Genomic DNA, 22,862 nt, shown 5'->3' with positions numbered 1-22,862 from the left:
AAGTGTCTGACTTTAGCTCAGGTCATGATCTCACAGTTTGTGAGTTCGAGCCCCATAATTTTATTTCTTTGTTATGTAACAGTTTAGACAAGTGGGCAGGCCCTGTTCCATGAGATGGTCCAGGGAGCTGGGCTGGCAGGGTGCCCTGCCATCCTCAGCACATGGCTTCCACCTCTGTGTCTAAGGACTGCTCCACGATTGCCTATTTCCAGATAGGGGGGAAAGGATTAGAAGAGACTTGGGCATGTGTCTTAAGGGTATCACCCAGAAGTTACACGTATCAGTTCCCCTCACTTTTTAATGGCACAAACTTAGTCAAACAGCTATACCCAGCTGCAGGGAGAATGAGACATGTCATTTTTATTCTGAGTGACTGTGGAGCAGCTAAAAATGTTATTGCTATAGAAAGGATATGTTTTCTATTTTCTTTATTTTCTTGTGTGTGTGTGTGTGTGTGTGTGTGTGAGAGAGAGAGAGAGAGAGAGAGAGAGAGAGAGAGAGAATGTGTGTGTTCATACCTCCGTATTTTCTAGCTTTCCTACCATGAACAAAAAAATAAACTTATTTATAGGCGAAAAGCATTTTACCTAACCAAGTCTCTTCTTCTAGGGAGGATACCTATATAGATTTCCTTCCTTCTTAAAAAGTCCTTCCTGAAGATGCATCTGACTGACTCATTCGGTTGGGCATCTGACTTCAGCTCAGGTCATGATCTCATGGTTCATGAGTTTGAGCACCATGCTGGGCTCTGTGCTGACAGCTCAGAGCCTGGAGCCTGCTTCGGATTCTGTCTCCCTCTCTCTCTGCCCCTCCCCTGCTCACACTCTGTCTTTCTCTCTCTCTCTCTCTCAAAAATAAATAAACATTAAAAAATATTTTTAAGCCCTTCCTGGAAATAGTGAAGAAAAAAAATACATATACATACATAATATTTCACAATTACATTTTTTATATTATAGGTCCAAGATTCTTTTAATATTCAATTTTGATGTCCCTCTTTTAAATCATAGTTACCTAATCATAAAATTTTACACTTGAGTGAGTCTTTAAAAGTACCTTCGTGTGTAAAATACACAGCAAAAAATGTACCAAAAGCACCAAAATTATTGGAGGAGCATCTCCTTAAAGTACACGAAAGATGCCTCTATATCCCTGTGGTCTCCCAAGACTCTTGCCTGCACACTTCGAATGGAAAAATGCTCATAGAGAACACAGTTCTTCTGGCAACACAAGTATCCAGGAGATTTCCCTGTGCTAGAGTAACCCTGTGTGCACATGCTCTATAATCCCTCAGACCTGGGACAGAACGTATGCCAGACCAAAGCCCACCCTAAAATCCTGTGAGTATGTCCTAACAATTAGCAAGATCACAGTAAAATTGCTCCTGTAACCCATCACACTTTTTACTGTCCAAGTTCCTTTTAAATAATATAAATAGGGTAACATTAAGCACAAAAAAAAATGGTTAAAGTGAAATAACCGTACAGATTCATGAAAGCTGTGGATCTTATCCCCAGGAAAACACAATATACAAAAGCAGAGAATTTTGTGGAATGAATACATCTTCCTATATCTCTCCCTGATCTCATATAGGGCATATTTCTGAAAGCTGATCCAAAAGTCTGTGCACTAGCACTGCTGAACCAAAATGTGGGGAGTGATTCCCCAAGAATCTGCATTTTAATAAGCATCTCCCAGGTGATACTTAAGACTCCCAAGTAAAGATTCCTTGCGAGTAGGATGTAAAACTTGAGAATTAAAAACAGAGGGTGGTACAGGCTTCTAGTTATAGAATGAATAAGTCACATGGATGGAAGGTACAGCACAAGGAACATAGTCAAAGGAATTTTAATCGTGTTGTGTGGTGACAGATGGTAGCTACACTTGTGGTGAGCACACGATAATGCACACTTGTTGAATCACTATGTTGTCTACCTGAAGCTCATGTAACATTGTGTGTCAATTATACTTCAATTAAAGGGGCACCTGGATGGCTCAGTCAGTTGAGCGTCCGACTTCAGCTCAGGTCATGATCTCGCGGCCCCTGAGTCCGAGCCCAGTGTCGGGCTTTGTGCCAACTGCTCAGAGCCTGGAGCCTGCTTTGGATTCTGCGTCTCCCTCTCTCTCTGCCCCTCCCCTGTTCACACTCAGTCTCTGTCTCTCAAAATAAAAATAAAAAAAAAAAATCACATAAAGATGTAGTATCTGATATCTTTGTCAAAGGAGATAAATACCTTTGCCTGAAGGTTATGTGTAAACATACTATTTATTCTATCCACCAGAGGCCAGTGTAGGATTATCCCCTGAATTGTATAGTCTTACACTACACAATAGACACTGTACATAGACTCTACACAATATATACTATACAGAATTGGTTGTGACTCCATCAAGGAATGGGATGTGGACCGCTAACACTGTAAACAATATTTTCTTTTTTCTGTATTGTAGATTCAAGATTTCTTTAATATTTAACCTTGATGTTTCTCTTTGAAATCCTAAATAGGCCCCATAAATAAAACTACACTGGTGTACATCTTTAAAACCTACCAAGTACCTTCATGTATATTTCAGCTGATTCACATCACAACCATATGAGACACACTGAGAAGGCAGGATTATCCCTGATTTACCGATTCAGAGAGATTAAGCGGTAGGCCTGTAGTGTCAAAGAAGTAATAAATGCCTAGACCAGGTCTTCTGAATCCTAAGCTGGAATAGAATCCTTTCCATACACTGGCCCTGCCTGCAACAAAATGAGAAATACAAGGGCAGTATACCCAACTCTTCATAAAACAAAATCCCATCGACCGAAAAAACTTTCCTTCACCCTGAGATCATGCCCTTCTGCCTACCTGCACAACGATGTATCAACTTAAGAACAACCTCTTTTATTCACACAGGTTGGAGAAAGTTAGAGAAAGTAATTTTTTTCCATCTCCTTTACAAATAAATGCTTTTTAGGAGTTTTCAAACTTTATGAGGTGGAATAACATCTTCTGCACAAATCTGTAATAATCCAAGACCCATTCATTGGCATACAGCATTAGGGCAATGCAAGAATACACTTAAATTATACATGTCTCTCACATTCCCTCATTTTTCAGGGTAATTCAGTGCATCTTTCATAAAAAATAAAATAAAATTAAAAAAGCTTGAAAGAAAAAAAAGGAGAAAAATTCTGAAGAATCCACTGTTCTAATCATTCGAATTGCTCTTTTTAAAACTCAGATAGAGTGTTTATTCAATCTAAAACTGAGTCCCCCAGACCAAGCGCAATATTCTGGGTAGTGTTTTATCAGCACTATGTAAAGAATAGTTAGTATTACCTTACCAATCAGCCCCTAACCATGCAGCCTGTGACTGCTAATGTGCCTTCACACATCTAGAGCGTGTGGAGCACAGGGCACACAGAAATAAGGAAGAACGATATATCAGAGTAGGGACTGTGTCTCATTCATCTTCTATTCCCAGATTTTAGCTCAATGCCTAAACATAGCAAGAATACAGTCAATACTGAAATGATCTCAACATTTGCAAGAACTGCATTGACACTTTAATTGGGGACTAAGCCTTATACCCTGAAATTAGATGACGGGCTGCAAGTCACACAAAGTATAATTTATAGAGAAGAGGCAGGAAATAGGGTACTTGATTCACAATCCCTTTTTTCTAATCAGCAACCCGTACGCTGTAATAGCTAATGCAAAGGCAGGTTAAGTCCAGAAAACTCACAAAAATGGTACAATGATTCTTCTCTGTGCTAAAAAAACAGTGGGCTCCAAGAACACTGAGCTAAGTGGTGTCACGTAAATCCATCTCATCTGGAGGCAATCCAAGTAGAGGAGAAAAAAGACACTAACAATCTCAAACTAGACAGACTGTGGTTTGATTTTCATACAAAGAAGATATGAGTTTGGTTACCATTAAAGTTTCCTGTTTGTATCCCGTTGGGTTTAGCTGACCATTTCAAAGAAAATATTATTGTTCTACAGCTGAAAGATTCCAGATTTGAAAACCACTCACATTTGAATACGGGCCCGTTCAACTGAATCAAAGGACACAGTCTTAAAACCAACTCGGTTTCAAGTTAAGTAATTTACTCTTTCTCTTCAAGTATAATAATACATTTAACAACGATAAGTAAAAATAACATCTCAAGTTAAAGACAAACGCATACAAAACTGCGCACTCACTTAATATTGTTTTAATCAGCCACTTAAAGGCTGACCGTGACCATCTTAAAAGTTTATTTGGCCACTAGCAATTTTCTGCTTTAGTTTGTAAAAGTTCAAGATTCCGTTTGCCCAAGAAAATTCACCTCTCTCATTTATATGCACACACAAAATATATACAATATATATACACTAAAAACATATAAGGAGAATCAAAGAAAATGATCCTTTATTTACACACAAACCCAATTTAAAAGCTCATAATATCTTACTTCACTGAGAAAACACACTAGAAATTTATTGCAACAAAATACTATGTGTTAACAACATTGCCAAAAAATAAGTTTAATGATTATAATTCAAAACACTGTAAATACTCCAATACATTTTCTTTCCTTACCCAATTGCACCTGAGTTATAGCAGACACAGAAAACAAATGATTATCTATGGACCAAATATTCATGTGTAGAAAATGAATTGTAACAACCACAGCTGAAGATTTACGCTAATGTATCTAAAACAAAATGGCTTAATCAGTTCAAAATGCATCATAATTTGAGGGAGGGGAGATTTCCTTCCACCACTGAACCAGCCATTTTGTGTTATCTAATTTGTCAATTTGCTCCCTAAATGTAGTGATTTAGTGATGACAAAAGAAATAGAGAAACAAATGAAAATTGCTTAATTACAGTTTGCAGATGTTCCCTCAAAGAGAAAGAATAGGTTAATGCTGCTGGTGCTGTTTCTTCCATGGGGCTCTGCTACAAATGAGCTCCCTTTATTCAACATTTTCTTCCTCCTTGAGGGTTCTATGTGATGCTTGGTACTATGTTTTTCTGCTTTGTTTTGTTCATGCCCAGCATGGACCCCAATGCGGGCTGGAACTCATGACCCTGAGATCCAAGACCTGAGCTGAGATCAAGAGTCCCACGCTTAACCGACTGAGCTACCAGGGTGCCCCCCTTCCCCCCCGCCTCGGTACTATGTTTTGATAAAGAGGTCACATACATATAACTACTGATATAAAACTAATATAAGTCAATATAAAATCATGAACTTTTTAAAAAAATTCTTTCAGCAATACCAAAAAGCAAACAAACAAAAAATCAATAGAAATCTTCAAAAATAACACCGCTTCCTTATTCTCTCCCTGGGGATGCCAGACTAATTAGCAGGGATTTTTAATTGCCTAGTGGCTTTTATTAGCAAGTCCTCATACTATGCTTCCTACAACTTCCTCTTGAGGTTAACATCCCAGTGGCCTATGTCTTAGGTCAAGGCAAGTTTACTGCTATTTGCTGTGCTGTTTTCCATCGTGCACTTCACTGTTAAACTCCCTTTTGCAAAAGCGCCTCCCAAGCTGCCTTTTTTTTTCTCACGTGGCTAACAGGAAAAAAAGGAGAAACAGAAAGACACTGCAAATGGCCTGTGAACTAAAAACACCACTCAATATTCAGTAGGGAATTAAGTGACTGATAACAACAGCGCAGAAAATGTGGCGAACGTGCCACCTGGAAGCATGAAGCTGGGCGGTTCGTTTCCAACTTCCTCTGCTGTCTGCGGGTTGCAGGGGTATCAAAACAATGTTAAGCCCGCTGGTCTCTGTCTAATACTCGACAGGAAACAACTGCAAAAGGCTACACAGCAGGGATTATTTTTTGTTGTTGTGTTTTCTTTCATGAGAGAAAGCTGTTTTCATGCTCCGCTGAAATTCCTTTCCTGCTCTGAAGTGGGTAAGAGTGCCAGCTGCTTTCTCTATTTTTCTCTGTGGTATTTTTCTATCGCAGATTTTAAATTCATTCTTCAGACTGGGAAGAGACTCTTTGGAACCCTATGGAAGTTGAAAGATGCGTTTCTAGCGTTCAAATTCAAAACAGCTTTGGGGACCAAAATGATGTGTCAACTTTGGAAACGTGTTGTTTTACGCGCTGTCACCACTTTCCTCTTTAATTACAGTTTTTAGAAGTTGTCAAGTATGAGTAGTGATATTCCTTTGGCTGAACTGACAGCTCAAAACTTATCAGTCCTGAAGCGTAAAGCAAATCCCAGCCCAAGATTCTAAGCTCTTGACAGAGCAGACGCCCAATAAGGAAAGAAACAAAAGCCTCCTGAAATGAGACTTGTGTGCCTTCAAACCAGTCACTCGGCGGCCTCCGTGGGCCTCAGCTTCTCCAGGCAAGACACTTGTGATTCATCTTTGACGCTTCTCCCTATTCCTCTGGCACTCACCTTGTGCCAGGTGCTGTCAGGGTCTCATTATAGGCTTCCCCGCTTTCCGTATCCCCCTCCACTGCCCTCCTCCGTACCTCCAAGGACGTATTTCTGCTCAGGGTCCTTGCTGGTCTCCCTGACTCCAACTGTTTCTCTCCTTCTTTGCTTCTGCCTTTCAAAATCGCTTGCAATGTATGTCTCTCTGTCTCTGTTTCTGTCTCTCTCCCTGTGTATGTGTGTGTATCTACGTGTGTGTGAATTCTACTATGGCTCCCCGTTAGCTAGTATACTGAATCCAAACAGGGGGCATCTGACATGGTCTTCTTCATGGGCTTCTTCTTCTTGTACCCGTCCATTAAATGTGGATGTTCTTTGGATCTCAGAGGCCCTCCTGTTTGGCATTCTACATTTTTTTTTTATTTCATCTATTCAACAAATATTTGTTTTCAAGTAGGCTTCACACCCAGTGCAGAGCCCAAGGCAAGGGTTGAACTCATGACCCTAAGATCAAGACCTGAGCTGAGATCAAGAGCCAGACACTTAACTGACTAAGCCACCACCCAGGTGACCCTCAACAAATATTATTAAGCATCTATTTATTCTAAATTGCCAGGCATTGCTTCAGGCACTAGAATAACATCGGTGAACAAAATCCAGCCTTCATGAAGCTTACACTCTAAAGAACATTGAAATAATTATCTTTTGAGGAAGTGCAACTATTCCTGTGGTCCACAGTATCTGCATGCCAGTGACTCCCAGATCTTGAGAAGAACTGCCCGATGCTACGAGGAAGACAGAAAAAGCAAAGTGGTTGATTATGGGCTTTGGAGCTACACTGACTCGGTCCATAATCTAATTCCACCAATAACTAGCTACATAACCTTGGAAAGTCTGTTAGGGATGCCATAACAAAGTATCACAGACTGGGTGGCTTAAACAACGCAAATATATTTTCTCACAATTCAGGAGACTAGAAGTCCAAGATCAAGGTGTTAGCAAGGTTCGGTTTCTCCTGAGCCTCTCTCCTTGGCTTGCAGATGGCCACCTTCTTGCTGAGTCCTCCTGGAGCCTTTCTCTGTGTGTGCACATCCCTGAGGTGTCTCTCTCATAAGGACACACATCATATTGGGTTAGGACTCCACCCTTAGCCTCAATCTCCTCGTTATAGACCCTATCTCTAAATACACTCACGTTGGTGGTTCAGTTTTCATTGTATAAATTTTGGCGGGACACAGTTCAGTCCACAATAGTAAGGTGTTTATTAACCTTAAGCCTTCATGTCCTCACCTGTTTAAAAGTTGGCAATCATAAAGATCAAAACATAAGAAAAAATTCACTAGGCTATTGTAAGAAATGAGATGACCCAGGTAAAGTGCTTAGCACAATATCTAGTGCCTACTAAATGCTAGCTGCTTATCAATAATAATATTAGACTAGTTTTCCTACAATCTCACCTTCCCAGATGTTTCTGTGGGAGTATAGTGATACAGAGGAGGGTCAGATGTCTGGAGTCTGAACCCCTGACTGGTCCTCAGGCAAGGTGTTAATTTACAATGGCTTTCAGTTCTCTGAGTTATAAAAAGGGTAAGTAATGGCTCTTCTTTGCATCATTGTCACAATTAAAGTTACTCAAGACAAATGCTTAGTGAATACATCAGTGAATTAAGCTAAAATTAAGAGCACTGGAATGTCTCTTCTAACTTTATAGTTTAAACAGAAACAAGGGGATGCCTGGCTGGCTCAGTCATAAGAGCATGTGACTCTAGATCTTGGGATCGTGAGTTCGAGTCCCACGTTGGCTATAAAGATTACTTAAATAAGTATTGTTTAAAAAATCTAAATACCTTTAAAATTTTTTTTTTTTCAACGTTTATTTATTTTTGGGACAGAGAGAGACAGAGCATGAACGGGGGAGGGGCAGAGAGAGAGGGAGACACAGAATCGGAAACAGGCTCCAGGCTCTGAGCCATCAGCCCAGAGCCCGACGCGGGGCTCGAACTCACGGACCGCGAGATCGTGACCTGGCTGAAGTCGGACGCTTAACCGACTGCGCCACCCAGGCGCCCCAAAATACCTTTAAAAAGGTATTTATTTTTTTAAAAAAATTTTTTTTTCAACGTTTATTTATTTTTGGGACAGAGAGAGACAGAGCATGAACGGGGGAGGGGCAGAGAGAGAGGGAGACACAGAATTGGAAACAGGCTCCAGGCTCTGAGCCATCAGCCCAGAGCCCGACGCGGGGCTCGAACTCACGGACCGCGAGATCGTGACCTGGCCGAAGTCGGACGCTCAACCGACTGCGCCACCCAGGCGCCCCTAAAAAGGTATTTAGATAGTCCTGCCTTTTAAGGGACTGCATTATCAGAATTGTAGTCTAAACCAGAGGTTCTCAAAACTAGTGGTACAGCTGAATTAGTGAAAAGCGTTATGAATGTAAAAATTGCTGGACCCTTCACTATAGAGCCTCTAATTTAATAAGCCCAGAAAGCATCTGGAAATCTTTATTCTTTTTTTTTTAAGCTTATTTATGTATGTATGTATGTATGTATGTATGTATGTATTTATTTATTTATTTATTTATTTATTTTGTGAGAGAGAGTGTGTGAGTGGAGTAGGGGCAGAGAGAGATGGAGAGAATCCCAAGCAGGCTCTGGGCTGTCAGCACAGAGCCCGACGTGGGGCTTGATTTGTGAGATCATGACCTGAGCCAAAATGAAGAGTCGGATACTTAACTGACTGAGTGACCCAGGTGGTCCTGGAAATCTTTATGCTTATACATGTTTGACATTATAAAAGTTTTTCTGATATTTAGCCAAGTTTGAGAACTACTGATCTAGAGCAGTGATGCTCAGTAGAAATATAATGTAAGCCACATACGTGGTTTTAAATTTTCAAGCAACCACATTTTTTAAAGTTTTAGAAAGTGAATTTAATTTTAATAACATATCTTATTTAAGTCAATTTTCTAAAATATTGTCATTTTAAATGCAGTTAAAATGAAAATATTACTGAGATATTTTATATTCTATTTTTATACAAATTCTTCAAAAACCTTGCATATTTTGCATTTATAGCTTATCTCAATTCAGATGAAGAAAAATTTTTTTAACTTTTTAAAAAATTTTTTAATGTTTATTTAGTTTTGAGAGACAGAGACAGAGCATGAGCAGGGGAGGGGCAGAGAGGAAGGGAGACACAGAATCTGAAGCAGGCTCCAGGCTCTAACCTGTCAGCACAGAGCCCGATGTGGGCCTCGAACTCACAAACCAAGAGATCATGACCTGAGCCAAAGTCAAACACTCAACCGACTGAGTCACCCAGGTGCCCCCAGGTGAAAATTTTTCATCAGAAATACTTGATCTGTGTTTATAGTAGTTCCCCGCTTTTCCATGAAGAATTTGTTCCAAGACCCCCAATGGATGCCTGAAACCCCAATCAGTACCAAACCCTATATAAACTGTTTTTTCCAGTACATACATACCTATGGTAAACTTTGATTTATAAATTAGGTACAGCAAGAGATTAACAACAGTAATAATAAAGTAGAATAATTACAACAGTAACTATAATAAAAGTGTGAATTGTCGGTCACTCTCTCTTTAAAATATCTTACTATACCATATTCACTTTTTCTTGTGATGATGAGACAATAAAATGCCTATCTGATGAGATGAAATGATGTGAATGAGGCAGGCACTATGATGTAGTATTAGGCTACTATGACCTTCTGACGATAATTCAGAAGGAGGACCATCTTCTTGCAGATCCTGGTTGACCACAGGTAATTGAAACCACAGAAGGGGACTCCTCAATGTTTCATAAAATTTACATTTGAAAAAATTAATTCACATACCCAAGTTGTCCTAAACATATTTAAAAGTTTTCCAATAACTGAGCTGAATATGAGCATTTTTATTTAAACTTAAACTAATTAAAATTAAGTGAAATTTAAAACTCAAGTGGGCAGTACTAGCCACATTTCAAGTGCTCAACCACCATCTGTGTCTCTCGTGCTGGACACTGCAGGCCGAATGATCACAAATCTTATGGTAACTGTACATTCCTGAAATTTGTAATGGTGATAGAGCACTGGCAGAGCTCCTTAAAGAACTAAATGTGAATAAAGTGAAAAATATAGAATAAGCTCTCTTACGATTATATAAGATTACTAAAATCTAAGAAAACTTGAAACCTATTCAGAGGTTTTGAAACTCTTAAGAGTTTGGAACAAAGGCCAGAACACCACCAGCTTATAAAGCCACATGCATGGCCATTTGTACTGAATGTTCTACCTCAGGGGGAATTTAATTCAAATATTAACAAGTATGAAGGGAGAAGGGCGGTTGAGTTGATGGGCGTTTTTTCAAAGATATATTGAAAGAATAATAAAATGCTGAAAGCACAAAGTATTATTAGTAAAATGAGAGTAGCATAAGGAAAACCAGAAACGAAATTACACATCAAAATCAGAAATAAAATCTTTGATCTAGACATAAGAAAACAAGCTAAAGTAGATAAATATAGCAGTGAATAGAAAGCTGTTATGTGGTAATCATAAAAACTGGTAAAATCACTTGGGAACTGGATCCTATGTGTTTTAAGATTGAAAGGAGAGAATGAAAACCAAAGACTTATTTAAGAGTTAATTATAAAATCACACTATAGGGGTGCCTGGGTGGCTAGTCAGTTGAGTGTCCAACTTCGACTAAGGTCATGATCTTGCGGTTCATGAGTTCGAGCCCCACATCAGGGTCTGTGCTGACAGCTCAGAGTCTGGAGCCTGCTTCAGATTCTTTGACTCCCTCTCTCTCTGCCCCTCCCCCACTCACGCTCTGTCTCTGTCTCTCAAAAAATAAATAATGTTAAAAAAATTGTTTTAATAAAATCACAGTGTATTCATTTCAACTTCCAAACTATTTTAAGTTAAACAGTTGGTAAAGTACATAACTTTAATGAAAACTAATCATGCAGCCTGAAGAACAAAACCAGAACAATGACGGGGTATGTATATGATAGAGAGAGATTGAGAACTGGATGTAACCACTATAACCCTCCCCCCACCAAAGTTACTACCATATGTAACAAAATGGAGTTGAAAAGACTGAATGTCAATTTCTAAGTCGCTGGCTTCCTACATATATAATTTCTGTGTGACCACAATATGAGTAGTAACTAACACTTTAAAAAATGGGAGTGCACAAAAACAGATGCTCAGATCAACGGAACAGAATAGAGAACCCAGAAATGGACCCACAAACATATGGCCAACCAATCTTTGACAAAGCAGGAAAGAATATCCAATGGAATAAAGACAGCCTCTTCAGCACGTGGTGCTGGGAAAACTGGACAGCAACATGCAGAACAATGAACCTGGACCACTTTCTTACACCATACACAGAAATAAACTCAAAATGGATGAAAGACCTAAGAGTAAAACAGGAAGCCATCAAAATCCTTGAGGAGAAAGCAGGCAAAAACCTCTCTGATCTTGGCCGCAGCAACTTCTTACTCAACACATCTCCAGAGGCAAGGGAAACAAAAGCAAAAATGAACTACTGGGACCTCATCAAAATAAAAAGCTTCTGCACAGCAAAGGAAACAAGCAGCAAAACTAAAAGGCAACCGATGGAATGGGAGAAGATATTTGCAAATGACATATCAGATAAAGTGTTAGTATCCAAAATCTATAAAGAACTTATCAAAGTCAACACCCAAAAAACAAATAATCCAGTGAAGAAATGGGCAAAAGACATGAATAGACACTTCTGCAAAGAAGACATCCAGATGGCTAACAGACACATGAAAAAATGCTCAACATCACTCATCATCAGGGAAATACAAATCAACACCACAATGAGATACCACCTCACACCTGTCAGAATGGCTAACATTAACAACTCGGATAACAACAGATGTTGGCGAGGATGCAGAGAAAGAGGATCTCTTTTGCATTGTTGGTGGGAACGCAAGCTGGTGCAGCCACTCTGGAAAACAGTATGGAGGTTCCTCAAAAAACTAAAAATAGAACCACCCTACGACCCAGCAATTGCACTACTAGGTATTTATCCAAGGGATACAGGTGTGCTGTTTCAAAGGGACACATGCACCCCAATGTTTATAGCAGCACTATCAACAATAGCCAAAGTATGGAAGGAGCCCAAATGTCCATCGATGGATGAATGGATAAAGAAGATGTGGTATATATATACAATGGAGTATTACTCGGCAATCAAAAAGAATGAAATCTTGCCATTTGCAACTATGTGGATGGAACTGGAAGGTATTATGCTAAGTGAAATTAGTCAGTCAGAGAAAGACAAATATCATATGACTTCACTGAAACAAGGACTTTAAGAGACAAAACAGATGAACATAAGGGAAGGGAAACAAAAATAATATAAAAACAGGGAAGGGGGGCAAAACAGAAGAGACTCACAAATACGGAGAACAAACAGAGGGTTACTGGAGGGGGTGTGGGAGGGGGGATGGGCTAAATGGGTAAGGGGCATTAAGGAATCTACTCCTGAAATCATTGTTGCACTATATGCTAACTAATTTGGATGTAAATTTAAAAAAAATAAAATTAAAAAAAAAATGGGAGCAAATGCCTCCCCTATCAGCTCATGTGGTGATTGATCTTGGTGTGGAAGGAAATTAGAAACAACTCTCACCCTCACTAAGATAAGGCCACATCTCTACCTTAAAAACCTATTATTTAAAAAATATATATATTAGTACCAACACAAAGGAAAATATGATCCAAAGGACAACCAACAATGGAGGTTTTTTAACATCCAATTTTTAACATCGTTCAATTTGGCTCTTATCTGCCAAAACCTCCTGCACTGAACCACTGGGTTCAGTGGTTACTGCAGGCTCACTGTGGACATTGTCTCCAATGAGTAGATTTTACTGCCCTCCCCACCCAGGCAGGGGCTGGATGGCCTTCCTGTGAGCTCTCACGGAACTTCCTGCTTTTCTCTATTATGGTATTTATCATACAATAGTGTAACTTTTTTGTTTACTTATGTATCTCTCATCCTGGACTATGTATGCTTGAAAACACAAAGTATATCTCAATTTATTTTGGGATCCTTAGCACCTAAAACAATACCTAGACCATTAGGAGGTACAGAATTAATGAATGAATAAATGAATAAATGCATTAGCAGAAAATCAAATATAAGTTTTCACATCTATGTTTTCCTAACCTAAGCAAATGATAGAAATATGACAGACAAGAAGGAAAAGGCGCTTTTTTCCTTTATATAGATTTATATAGATAAAAGAAGTACATTCACAAAGAAATTGAGATGCCAAGGATTGAAACTTAGCCTCTTATCTTTACCCTCAATAATATCAACAGTATAATAAACATCTCACCAATAATGAATAAAACCAAAGTCTGCACACTGATTTTCTAATACAAATCTCACAACTTTGTCTTACTCTCTTGAACTGATGATACTATTGAGAATTCAATTACAACTGTCTGTTTGAAACACATAATTAATGTGTCTCTATAAACATTTTGATAGAACATTGTATTTATTATCAAGTATGTACCATAGTTAAAAAAAACAGAGTTGCTTTAAAAAACAAAACAAAACCCTTGCAAAATATGATCAACATCAATGTATTGGAGTGAGACTTTTGCTACAATATTCACAGTTTCCAATGATTTTCCAACAGTCTGAAACAGTGATGTGAATTTCTTTCAATCAGGCTATAGTTTAATCTTTTTCCAGGGAAATATTTTTAATAGGATTACTGACCCTTTTAACAGTCTTGGAAAGAAAATGAATCTTATAAGCATTCTGGCATATAACTATTATAAAAATAAATAGAACAGTCAATCAGAGGAAATTGTAATAGACTTGAGAAACCAAACTTACTCAAGAAATGTACATGAGCCTGTGTGGTGATTACCACTTTCACAGAGAGAAGATTCTACACACCAGCAAAACAAGCGAGCACACCAAGACAAATGAAGGGCTGGAAAGAACAGGAAAACTTTGAACAAACAGCTTTCATCTCTTCCTTAAAACAAAACTAACCTCATTCAGTTTGATCAATTCTGCGGACTCCTAGGCCTGTCCCTGAGTACTATTTGGTTTTTCAGAAGGTACTTAAATGTTTCGGGGGCGGGGAGGGGAAGGATGCTTACTGATTTAAGACACATTTTTGCACTCACAATTCTTTGTGCTTTAAGAGGAATTTTTTCAGGTCATTAGTTTATAATGTGAACTGGTGCCTAGGGATATTTTGAAAGGGAAAGAAAAAAGAGTGTGCTTGGAGATGCAGTTAATGTAACTTGCATCATCATTTATTTCAGCTCAATTTGGGGCACAAAACTGAACTCAGAATGAAGTCACCACATCTGCAACAATTTCTTTCTCAGCATGCAATGATCTTACAGAAATCTGAAAACACAATATGCCCCTTACCCCCAAAACAAAAAACATCATAACCCCTTTAAAACATTCAAGTCCTTGCAAGAAGTTCTTACTTTTCCAGAGTATGAAAACAAAGTCAGCTTTGCAACTTCCAAAATAATTTGGATTATCAAAATGCCATTGGTGGGGTGCCTGGGTGGCTCAGTCAGCTAAGTATTCGACTCTTGATTTTGGCTCAGGTCATGATCTCACCATTGTGGGATCAAGCCCCTCATTGGGCTCTACACTGAGCATGGAGCCTGTTTAAGATTCTCTCTCCCTCCAGTCTTCTCCCCCCACCTCACTCCACCCCCACTTGCATACACACTCTTTCCAAAAAAAAAACCACACACACACACAAAATGCAATTGTCATACAAAATATATTAATTCTGTTAGTTTTGCCCTTGTTTCCACACCCCACCCCAACCATTCCTACTGCTTTGTTAGGTACAGAAAGGATGGAACTAAATCATTAGGCTCTGAGAAAGCAAACATCTTCCCAAACCCAAGTTTATAGACCAAAAGATGATTTGGCCTTAAGCAAGATTAATTTGATCGACATATCATGTCAAAACAGATCGTTCACAGCCTCAAAGTAAACAAGATATTTCCTAATTTCTCCATTAAGTGTAAATAAACACATCGCCCACAGTTTTCAAGCGTAAACAAAACAAATATCAATATTCCAACTATCTTGCACAAAGTAACCAGTTAGAATCACTTTTCCTTTCCTTCATTATAAATGCCCCTCTTTTACATTTGTTAAGGGCACATGAATCATGACTTAAAATCATGAAGTATCTTGAAAGTGTGATCACCCCGGAGATTATGAAACTCCCTATTCTCAATCAGGTACACATTGGAATCACCAGGGGAATTTTTACAAAATACCAATTCCTGGGCCCCAGCTAAGATTTAGAGTGGGCCCTGGTATCACCATGCTCTAAAAAACCCCTCAGGTGAGTCCGATGTGCAGCAAGGGGGAGAACCAATTGTCTCACAAATGTGGATCAGGGACCCAGAAAGGACCAAAGTTGAGACCGAGCCAATGGCAGGCCATCTGAGGCAGAACCCAGAACAAAGACTACAAACTCAAATGCCTACAGGAGCCACTTCGGTGAATGAAGCAGGCAACGCACACACACTTCTTCACAACGTGCGAATGCCAGAGGGTGTGACAAACAGGGCGCTCACAGGGCAAGGGCTCCCCAGCTCTAGCTGATCTTGCCATCAGGGAAATCAGAGGTAACAGGTCTTCCCTCTTAATCAGAGAAGAAGACCATAAATCAAGATTTTTTTTTTAATTTTTTTTTTCTCAACGTTTTTATTTATTTTTGGGACAGAGAGAGACACAGCATGAACGGGGGAGGGGCAGAGAGAGAGGGAGACACAGAATCGGAAACAGGCTCCAGGCTCTGAGCCATCAGCCCAGAGCCTGACACGGGGCTCGAACTCACGGACCGCGAGATCGTGACCTGGCTGAAGTCGGATGCCCAACCGACTGCGCCGCCCAGGCGCCCCATAAATCAAGATTTTTTATGTAACATTTCCCAACTTTTAAAGGTTGACTCAATCAAAAAAACACAACACCACTGTATGAGGCGAGCAAGACATAATGAAACACACAACATGGGCTTGGACTTTAGGCTTCGGTTTATCACTTCCAGTCTGGAGGGGTGTTTCCATTCTCCAGTGACCATAGCATCACTATCATCCCAGTGACAACAACCAACAATGCCTGGCATTGAGTATTTCTTGTGTTAGCTACTCTGCTCAGGGTTTTACTTGGAGTCTCTCAATTAACCTACATAAACCTTTAAGGCACCATTATTACCCACCCCCCTTACTCAACCGCCTCTCCCAAGGTCACATACCTAGAAAGTGGCAATGCCAGGACCCAAAGGGATACAGTGTAACTCCATAGCCTATAAACGCTATATTTCTTAAACATTTTAAACATGCTTTTAAAAACTTCTACTCTTTGTGCTTATATCTCTTCAAAAGCAAATGAATTATACGAAATGATTTCTCGGGTCCCTTTTAGTTCTCAAATTCGATGGCTCTGACTCCATAATACAACTCTTGGTTGTAGAAAAATGTTGGAATTTGCATGCATCAGTCTCAAATCCCTGATATGCATTAGCTGATCAAAGGAAAGGAATGAATGAATGCTTATTAAATAGTCTTTTTGAAAAAACAGCAAAGACACAAAATTATAATAAAATTCTTTATCTCTACTGCTCTACAGATTTGACTTCCCCATTTTACCTTTTGAAAGATGAGTAAAAGTGCTCAGAAATTCTTCATATGTTTGTTCATGACAATTAACAAACTTATCCAGGACTTCTTCAGTTAATCGATCTTCATTCATGATCTCCAATTCTGATATTCGGGCAGGCATTCCTATTCACGAGGCCACTTTATCTATGGGACAAAGAAAAGCATGAGCTAGAGAGAGTTGGGGTACCAGCCTCTCTTGAAAATGTTGTAGAAATTTGCAGAAATTCAGTCTTTCAACATGAGAGGTACTTCAAAGGGTATGTCGACCACCCATCCAACGACAACAATAACAGCTAATATTCATTAGCTACTTATTTAGCACTTACTGTGTACCGGGTGCAGTTCTGAGCCCTTCGATGTTAACTTCCGAAAAATCCTAGCTCAGGTCACAGAGCCAGTAGTTAGAAGGACCAGTTCCAGGAGTCAGATCTAGAACCCATGCCCTTAAGCACTTCACTGTGCTTCACCTCTAGCCATTGTGTGATACCCCTGCCCCCACCACGTGCTACTGTACTGTTGCCACCAAACAACTGAGTCGTCTGTGCTTTAACACATCCAAGGACTGGGAACTCCGAACATTCCAAAGAAGCCTTTGGACCGCTCTATCAAAGACTCCTTCAAAATCTCTCTCCCTGCACATTTCCCCAACAGGGCCCTGAGCCCCTGGGGATCATATTGCACAATTTCAATCCTTCTTATAAATAACATCTTTCCAAATATTTGAACAAGCCTATGCTGTCCTTTCTCAATTTTATCTCACTCACTTAATTTTTTTTTTCAAAACCAAGCTCAGAATTCAGTTTCTCGGGGTGCCTGGGTGGCTCAGTCAGTTGAGTATCCAACTCTTGATTTCAGCTCAGGTCAGGATCCCAGGGTCGTGGGATTGAGCCCTGTGTCAAGCCCCATGCTGAGCGTGGAGCCTGCTGAAGATTCTCTCTCTCACTGTCTGTCTGTCTGTCTGTCTGTCTCTTTCAGGACACCTGAGTGGTTCAGTCAGACACTTGTCTGACTCGATTTTGGCTCAGGTCATCATGATCTCACAGTTAGTGAGTTCAAGCCCCATGTCAGGCTCTATGCTGACAGCTCAGAGTCTGCTTGGGATTCTCTCCCTCCCTCTCTCTCTCTCTCTCTCTGCCCCTCCCCCACTCGCACGTGTACACTCTCCCTCTCTCTGTCTCAAAATAAACATTTAAAATTACAAAAAAGTTTCTCTCCCCCTCCCCCTCCCCCACTCTCTCTTGATGAAAAAAAAAAAAAAAAAAAAGAATTCAGTTTCTCTCCGGAGGCTTTAGCCTTCCAACTCCATCACCACAGAGAGCTAATCATCACAATTTCTCTGTGCTGCCTCATACTGTGTCTATGGTTACACTTAACATACTGTATTGGAAATAGTTGTATAGATTTCTGTGTCCCATTAGACATGAAGCCAGCGACAGGCAGGGCCCGTGTCTTTCCTTCTTTGTATCCCAAGTGTTAAATAGCTCAGGACATGGCATACAGCTGGCACCCATCAATATGAAGCTAACATTACTCATTTGAGCAGGTAGGGTAGTCAAATACTGCTAGAAACTGGCAAAACTCAACTAAACTTGCCCAATTATTTCACCTGTGCCTTAACACGACACTGCTTTCAAGCGGTTCCGCTCTCCTGAGCAGTCTACCCGGAAGAGATTTCACACTGCCTGCATCCCTTTAAAGTATGCCAACCAGAAATGAAGACAAGACTCCCGATATGCTCTGGATCCAGTGAGGTTTGACTAACTCCCACATTCTGAATACTGCACTCCTACTATATGCTGAAGTGTGTTCACGTTGCTGGTGGCCTCTTCACACTGTCAGTTCCTTAACATACTGCTAAATGCCTGTCGGCTAGGACACAATGCCTCAATCCTTGCAGTCTAACTTTGTTTTTCCTTGTGACATTTCACCTTGTTAAATTCCATTCATTCGGTATGAAATATCATAGCTTTGAGAAATTTACTATCTACAGAAAGCAGAAGAGTAATTACTGCCTAAGAAGTATAATTCGTGGGGAATAATAAAAAGGAGGGTGTTCTCTGATAGTGTACAGGAGGGAGAGAAAGCACCAAGCTTCTTCTAGTTTTCCAAAACAAGCACAAAATTTTGTTATCTGTTATTAAATTTATTTATTTGGTATCTACCAGAAGTTCAGAAAGACACAGAAATGTTTTCATAAGATGATGGCCAACCTCATTTGGTGGCAAGACCTGATCTGAATTAACATGAAAGTATCTATGGTTTTTATTAATACTCAGTGTGACCACTCAGACGTTTCCCTGAAGAAATTCTAAGGGGGATGTTTTTGAGGTGTTTTCCCGGACCCCACTGGAGATTTTGTGTAACACATGGTATTACCCCTGATTACCTTTCTAAACTCCAAAAAACTCTGAATTCTGAAACACATCTGACCCTAAGGGTTTTAAATAAGGAATTGTTAAGTTTTGCATACTTCACAGGATTGCGGTGAGAATTAAATGGATATAAATGAACCCTCAAACTATGTTAGCCATGATGATCATGATGATAATGGATCAGCCTTGGTATTCTGTCCATTGCCTCCACAAAGACCTGCCTTGACTGTGTGTGACCCCCTCTGACTTTGAAGGCATTGATGTCACCTCAAGATAAATCAAGATAAGCCCGCATGCTTTACAACCCTAGAAAAAATATGGTGCTATCGAAGTCTGAAAACCACAAAAAATAAAATAAAAATAAAAGAGAAAATTTTAATATAACTATATATGAACTCAAAATGAAAGAAACTGTTTCAAACTATTTGTAACCTGAAAATTAAATACAGGAAAAAGTATCAGTTAGAGTTTATGCAAATTCACCCATAACACTGCCAGGCTTCAGCAATTCGAAGTTTAATAAACTATGCTTGCAGTTGCCAGATAAAAAATAATAAATTCAAAGGTGGCTATTATTTCACTGTCAGTAGGACATGGACTTAGTTACAAGAATGTTAACGTCAATCTGCTTTTCCAGGATGGAACCCCAGTGAAATTCCAGCTCCGTATGACATCAGTCTCTTCCTCAAATCTACTTCAGCCGATAAATACTGAAAAGAGGTGGCCAGGCTGTTTTACATTGCTGTAAATGTCTCCTTGTGGATGCTTTAAGAGTGACAATAGAAAATCTTTTAAACTTCCTTTCCAATTCTCAAAGTGGTAATATTCTGAGATTTTAGCCTTAACACATCTCAGTTTTACCAAAAGGACATAATTAACAGGCTATGCACAGGACACATTCAAATTCCTTCAAGGCCTTTAATTTAATTCATGTGGTTATCCCAATACAGAAGAGGTAATGTTTTTACTGACTTTATAAAGAGTTTTGTAAACTGTCATCATCTGAAGAGTGTAACAAATACCCACCTTCAAATTTAGAACTTTCCTTATCTCTAAAAATGCAAATAGCCTAATGTTAAAAGTCCCCAGGGACTGACAGAGCAGGTAATCATTTACCAGACAGTCAAGTGGTTTATGCAAATCCTAGTGGTTTTCTAGAAGGAAGCAATGCTTTTTCAGTTGCCATTCACGTTTATTTGTTTTTATCGTGAAGTATTATTTCTAAAAAGGAAAAAGGGGGAGAGAGAGAGAGCAAGAGCGAGAGCGACTTGCCCATAATAGGATCCTTTATTTTGGCATGGATTTTATATTTTAAGGCTTAGAGCTCCACATGAAAGACCCAGAACTTTTGTGACGATAAGTAAATGTGTAGAAATATTGACTGGAAAATCACACACAACACTTTCACAATCACAGCCTCCAGAGGGAAACACAGGGAGGATATTTTGCTCTGCTTGGACTACTAAATTTCACAGGAAGACCACAGGCTTGGTTCTCTTCCTATCCAGTCACTGAGAGATGGAGAGAAAATCACAGAACCTTCCCGGGGTCCTGTTTTCTACTACCAAATAATGAAACTAACAACCACCCAAGCCAATTAGTGCTCTGTGGTCTCTGAAAAGCATAATTATGAAACATGGCATGTGGAATTATCACCATTGACTTAACACATCTTTGATGTTTATCTGCAGACCTCTGCCTAATGCAACCTACCTAAACAAATTGCAACCTTCAGAGGCAAGAGTGGTAAGTCTTCGGAAACAAGTCGCCATGAGCTGGTCTCCCCTCAAAGTGTATAACCTGCTTTTTAACAGCATAAAGAATTGTACATTGACAAAAATGGGGTTGTCTTTTTTAAACTGTGAGGTTTACTGCTGATATTTTAAAATAATAAATAACAACACATTTTTAAAGAGTTGTGCAGAGGCTGTCAAAATCCACTTTCTCAAATGTTCATAGTTCTGCTCAACAAGAATCTCCTGCTGTGCCGAATGGTAAGATGGAATATTATCAAAAGAATTCACCTTGCCTACAGAGATGAAACTATCGACCTTGGTACTTCACAGGATGGGTCTTCTTTTATTTTTTGGAAAATGGGCAAATTTCAAAAAGACCAAAATTACATTGCAAGTGTACTGACTTATTTAGACGATAGAAGAGACATGGTATGAACTGATTTCTTCTGCCTTGACTGAACTACACCTATTTTGCATCCTCTAATATTTTTTATGTCTTTTAGATCATATTAAAGACAGAAAGAAATCCAGTGATTGTAATTGTCACAGATTCTCAGGGTTGAGAGAAACCTGGAGGTCATCTAGTCCAATGACAGAGAATAAATGAATAAATCTGGCAAAGAAACTTTAGGTAGGGTTTTTGTCAAGTAAGGACTACTGATCAGGAGCAGTACTATGGTTTGCATATCAAAACAGTAATGACAACATGCTTATGACTATGAATTTCAAGGCAAACATGAAGACAGCAGGAAATTAAGGAAAAGGCAGCAATCTCATCAGGATTGTTATAACCATGCCCCCAACTACATCCTGTACCTCAACAACATACAAAAACCTTGAGGCAAAGCAAGGCAAAGCATATGTGTATACGTGTGTGCACAGTAACTCCTCTGCTGCGTTTTATCAGAATGAGATAAAAACATACAATTCTAGCATCAAAGAATACACTGCACATCAAGTTATAAGCTTCTCCCAACGAGACTTTCCTAATACTTAAAGGCACGGAATTCTTCATTATCACCAAAATGTTGATGGCATAAGCATCTACGTGTCTATATAAAGACTTCCCTAGGCACACTTCTGCATTGAGCTTTAAGGGCAGCACTTGGAGGGAGGTGAAAAAAGCTTGGGGATTACTGCCGACTGCAGAGTTTCAGAAGAGAGAAGTTGTATTGTCATCCATGCAAAGGTCTTAGTAATGGGAATTTCGCAGCTTATTTTTTCCTTGACAAAATCTCACCGTGAGGAAAAGAGAAAAAAGAGACACCCATACTAAAAGCTGCATCTAATAAAACATGTGAGCTAAGTACATGCTCACCATGAACACAGATACAAGAGATGCCTTAAGAGAAACAGATCTAGTTCCTTTCCTAAAGAGGATTATAATCTATGTACTCTATACAGGACTCCATTTTTGTAACAAGAATGACTTTGATGATCCATATGTATGGTGATTATTTTTATTTTTTGTATTTTTTTGGTGATTATTTTTAAATTAGAGCAATATGGAATGGAGTGAAAGTATTTTTTAATGAAGGCTGTAATAGTAAGAACAATAAAAACGTATCAAGACAAAACAGTGGATTTTATAAAAGAAGCAGGAAAAAAATATATAGACAATCTTTAGGACATAGGACTAGCAAAGAGTTC

The 22,862-nt window shown here is 39.3% G+C and overlaps 1 protein-coding gene across 6 annotated transcripts in view; it reads right to left on the bottom strand.

The window, feature by feature from the left end:
- The window catches only part of LOC123601607 (intraflagellar transport associated protein), a 66,041-nt gene that overhangs the window by 31,493 nt on the left and 11,686 nt on the right, over nt 1–22,862 (bottom strand). For 5 of the 6 annotated variants that reach the window (XM_045485007.1, XM_045485009.1, XM_045485008.1 and 2 more), the window contains exon 2: nt 17,093–17,248. In XM_045485007.1, coding sequence (XP_045340963.1) covers nt 17,093–17,225 — 133 coding nt within the window. In that variant the 5' untranslated portion in view covers nt 17,226–17,248. Of the gene's footprint in view, nt 1–17,092; nt 17,249–19,959; nt 20,080–22,862 lie in introns of those variants that run through there. The other variant, XM_045485006.1, reaches the window with a different exon arrangement.

Source organism: Leopardus geoffroyi, chromosome D1, assembly GCF_018350155.1.
Source record: "Leopardus geoffroyi isolate Oge1 chromosome D1, O.geoffroyi_Oge1_pat1.0, whole genome shotgun sequence".
NCBI classification, from domain to species: Eukaryota; Metazoa; Chordata; class Mammalia; order Carnivora; family Felidae; genus Leopardus; species Leopardus geoffroyi.
Note: the sequence above shows the minus strand (reverse complement) of the source record. Positions and strands in the feature narration are given on the sequence as shown.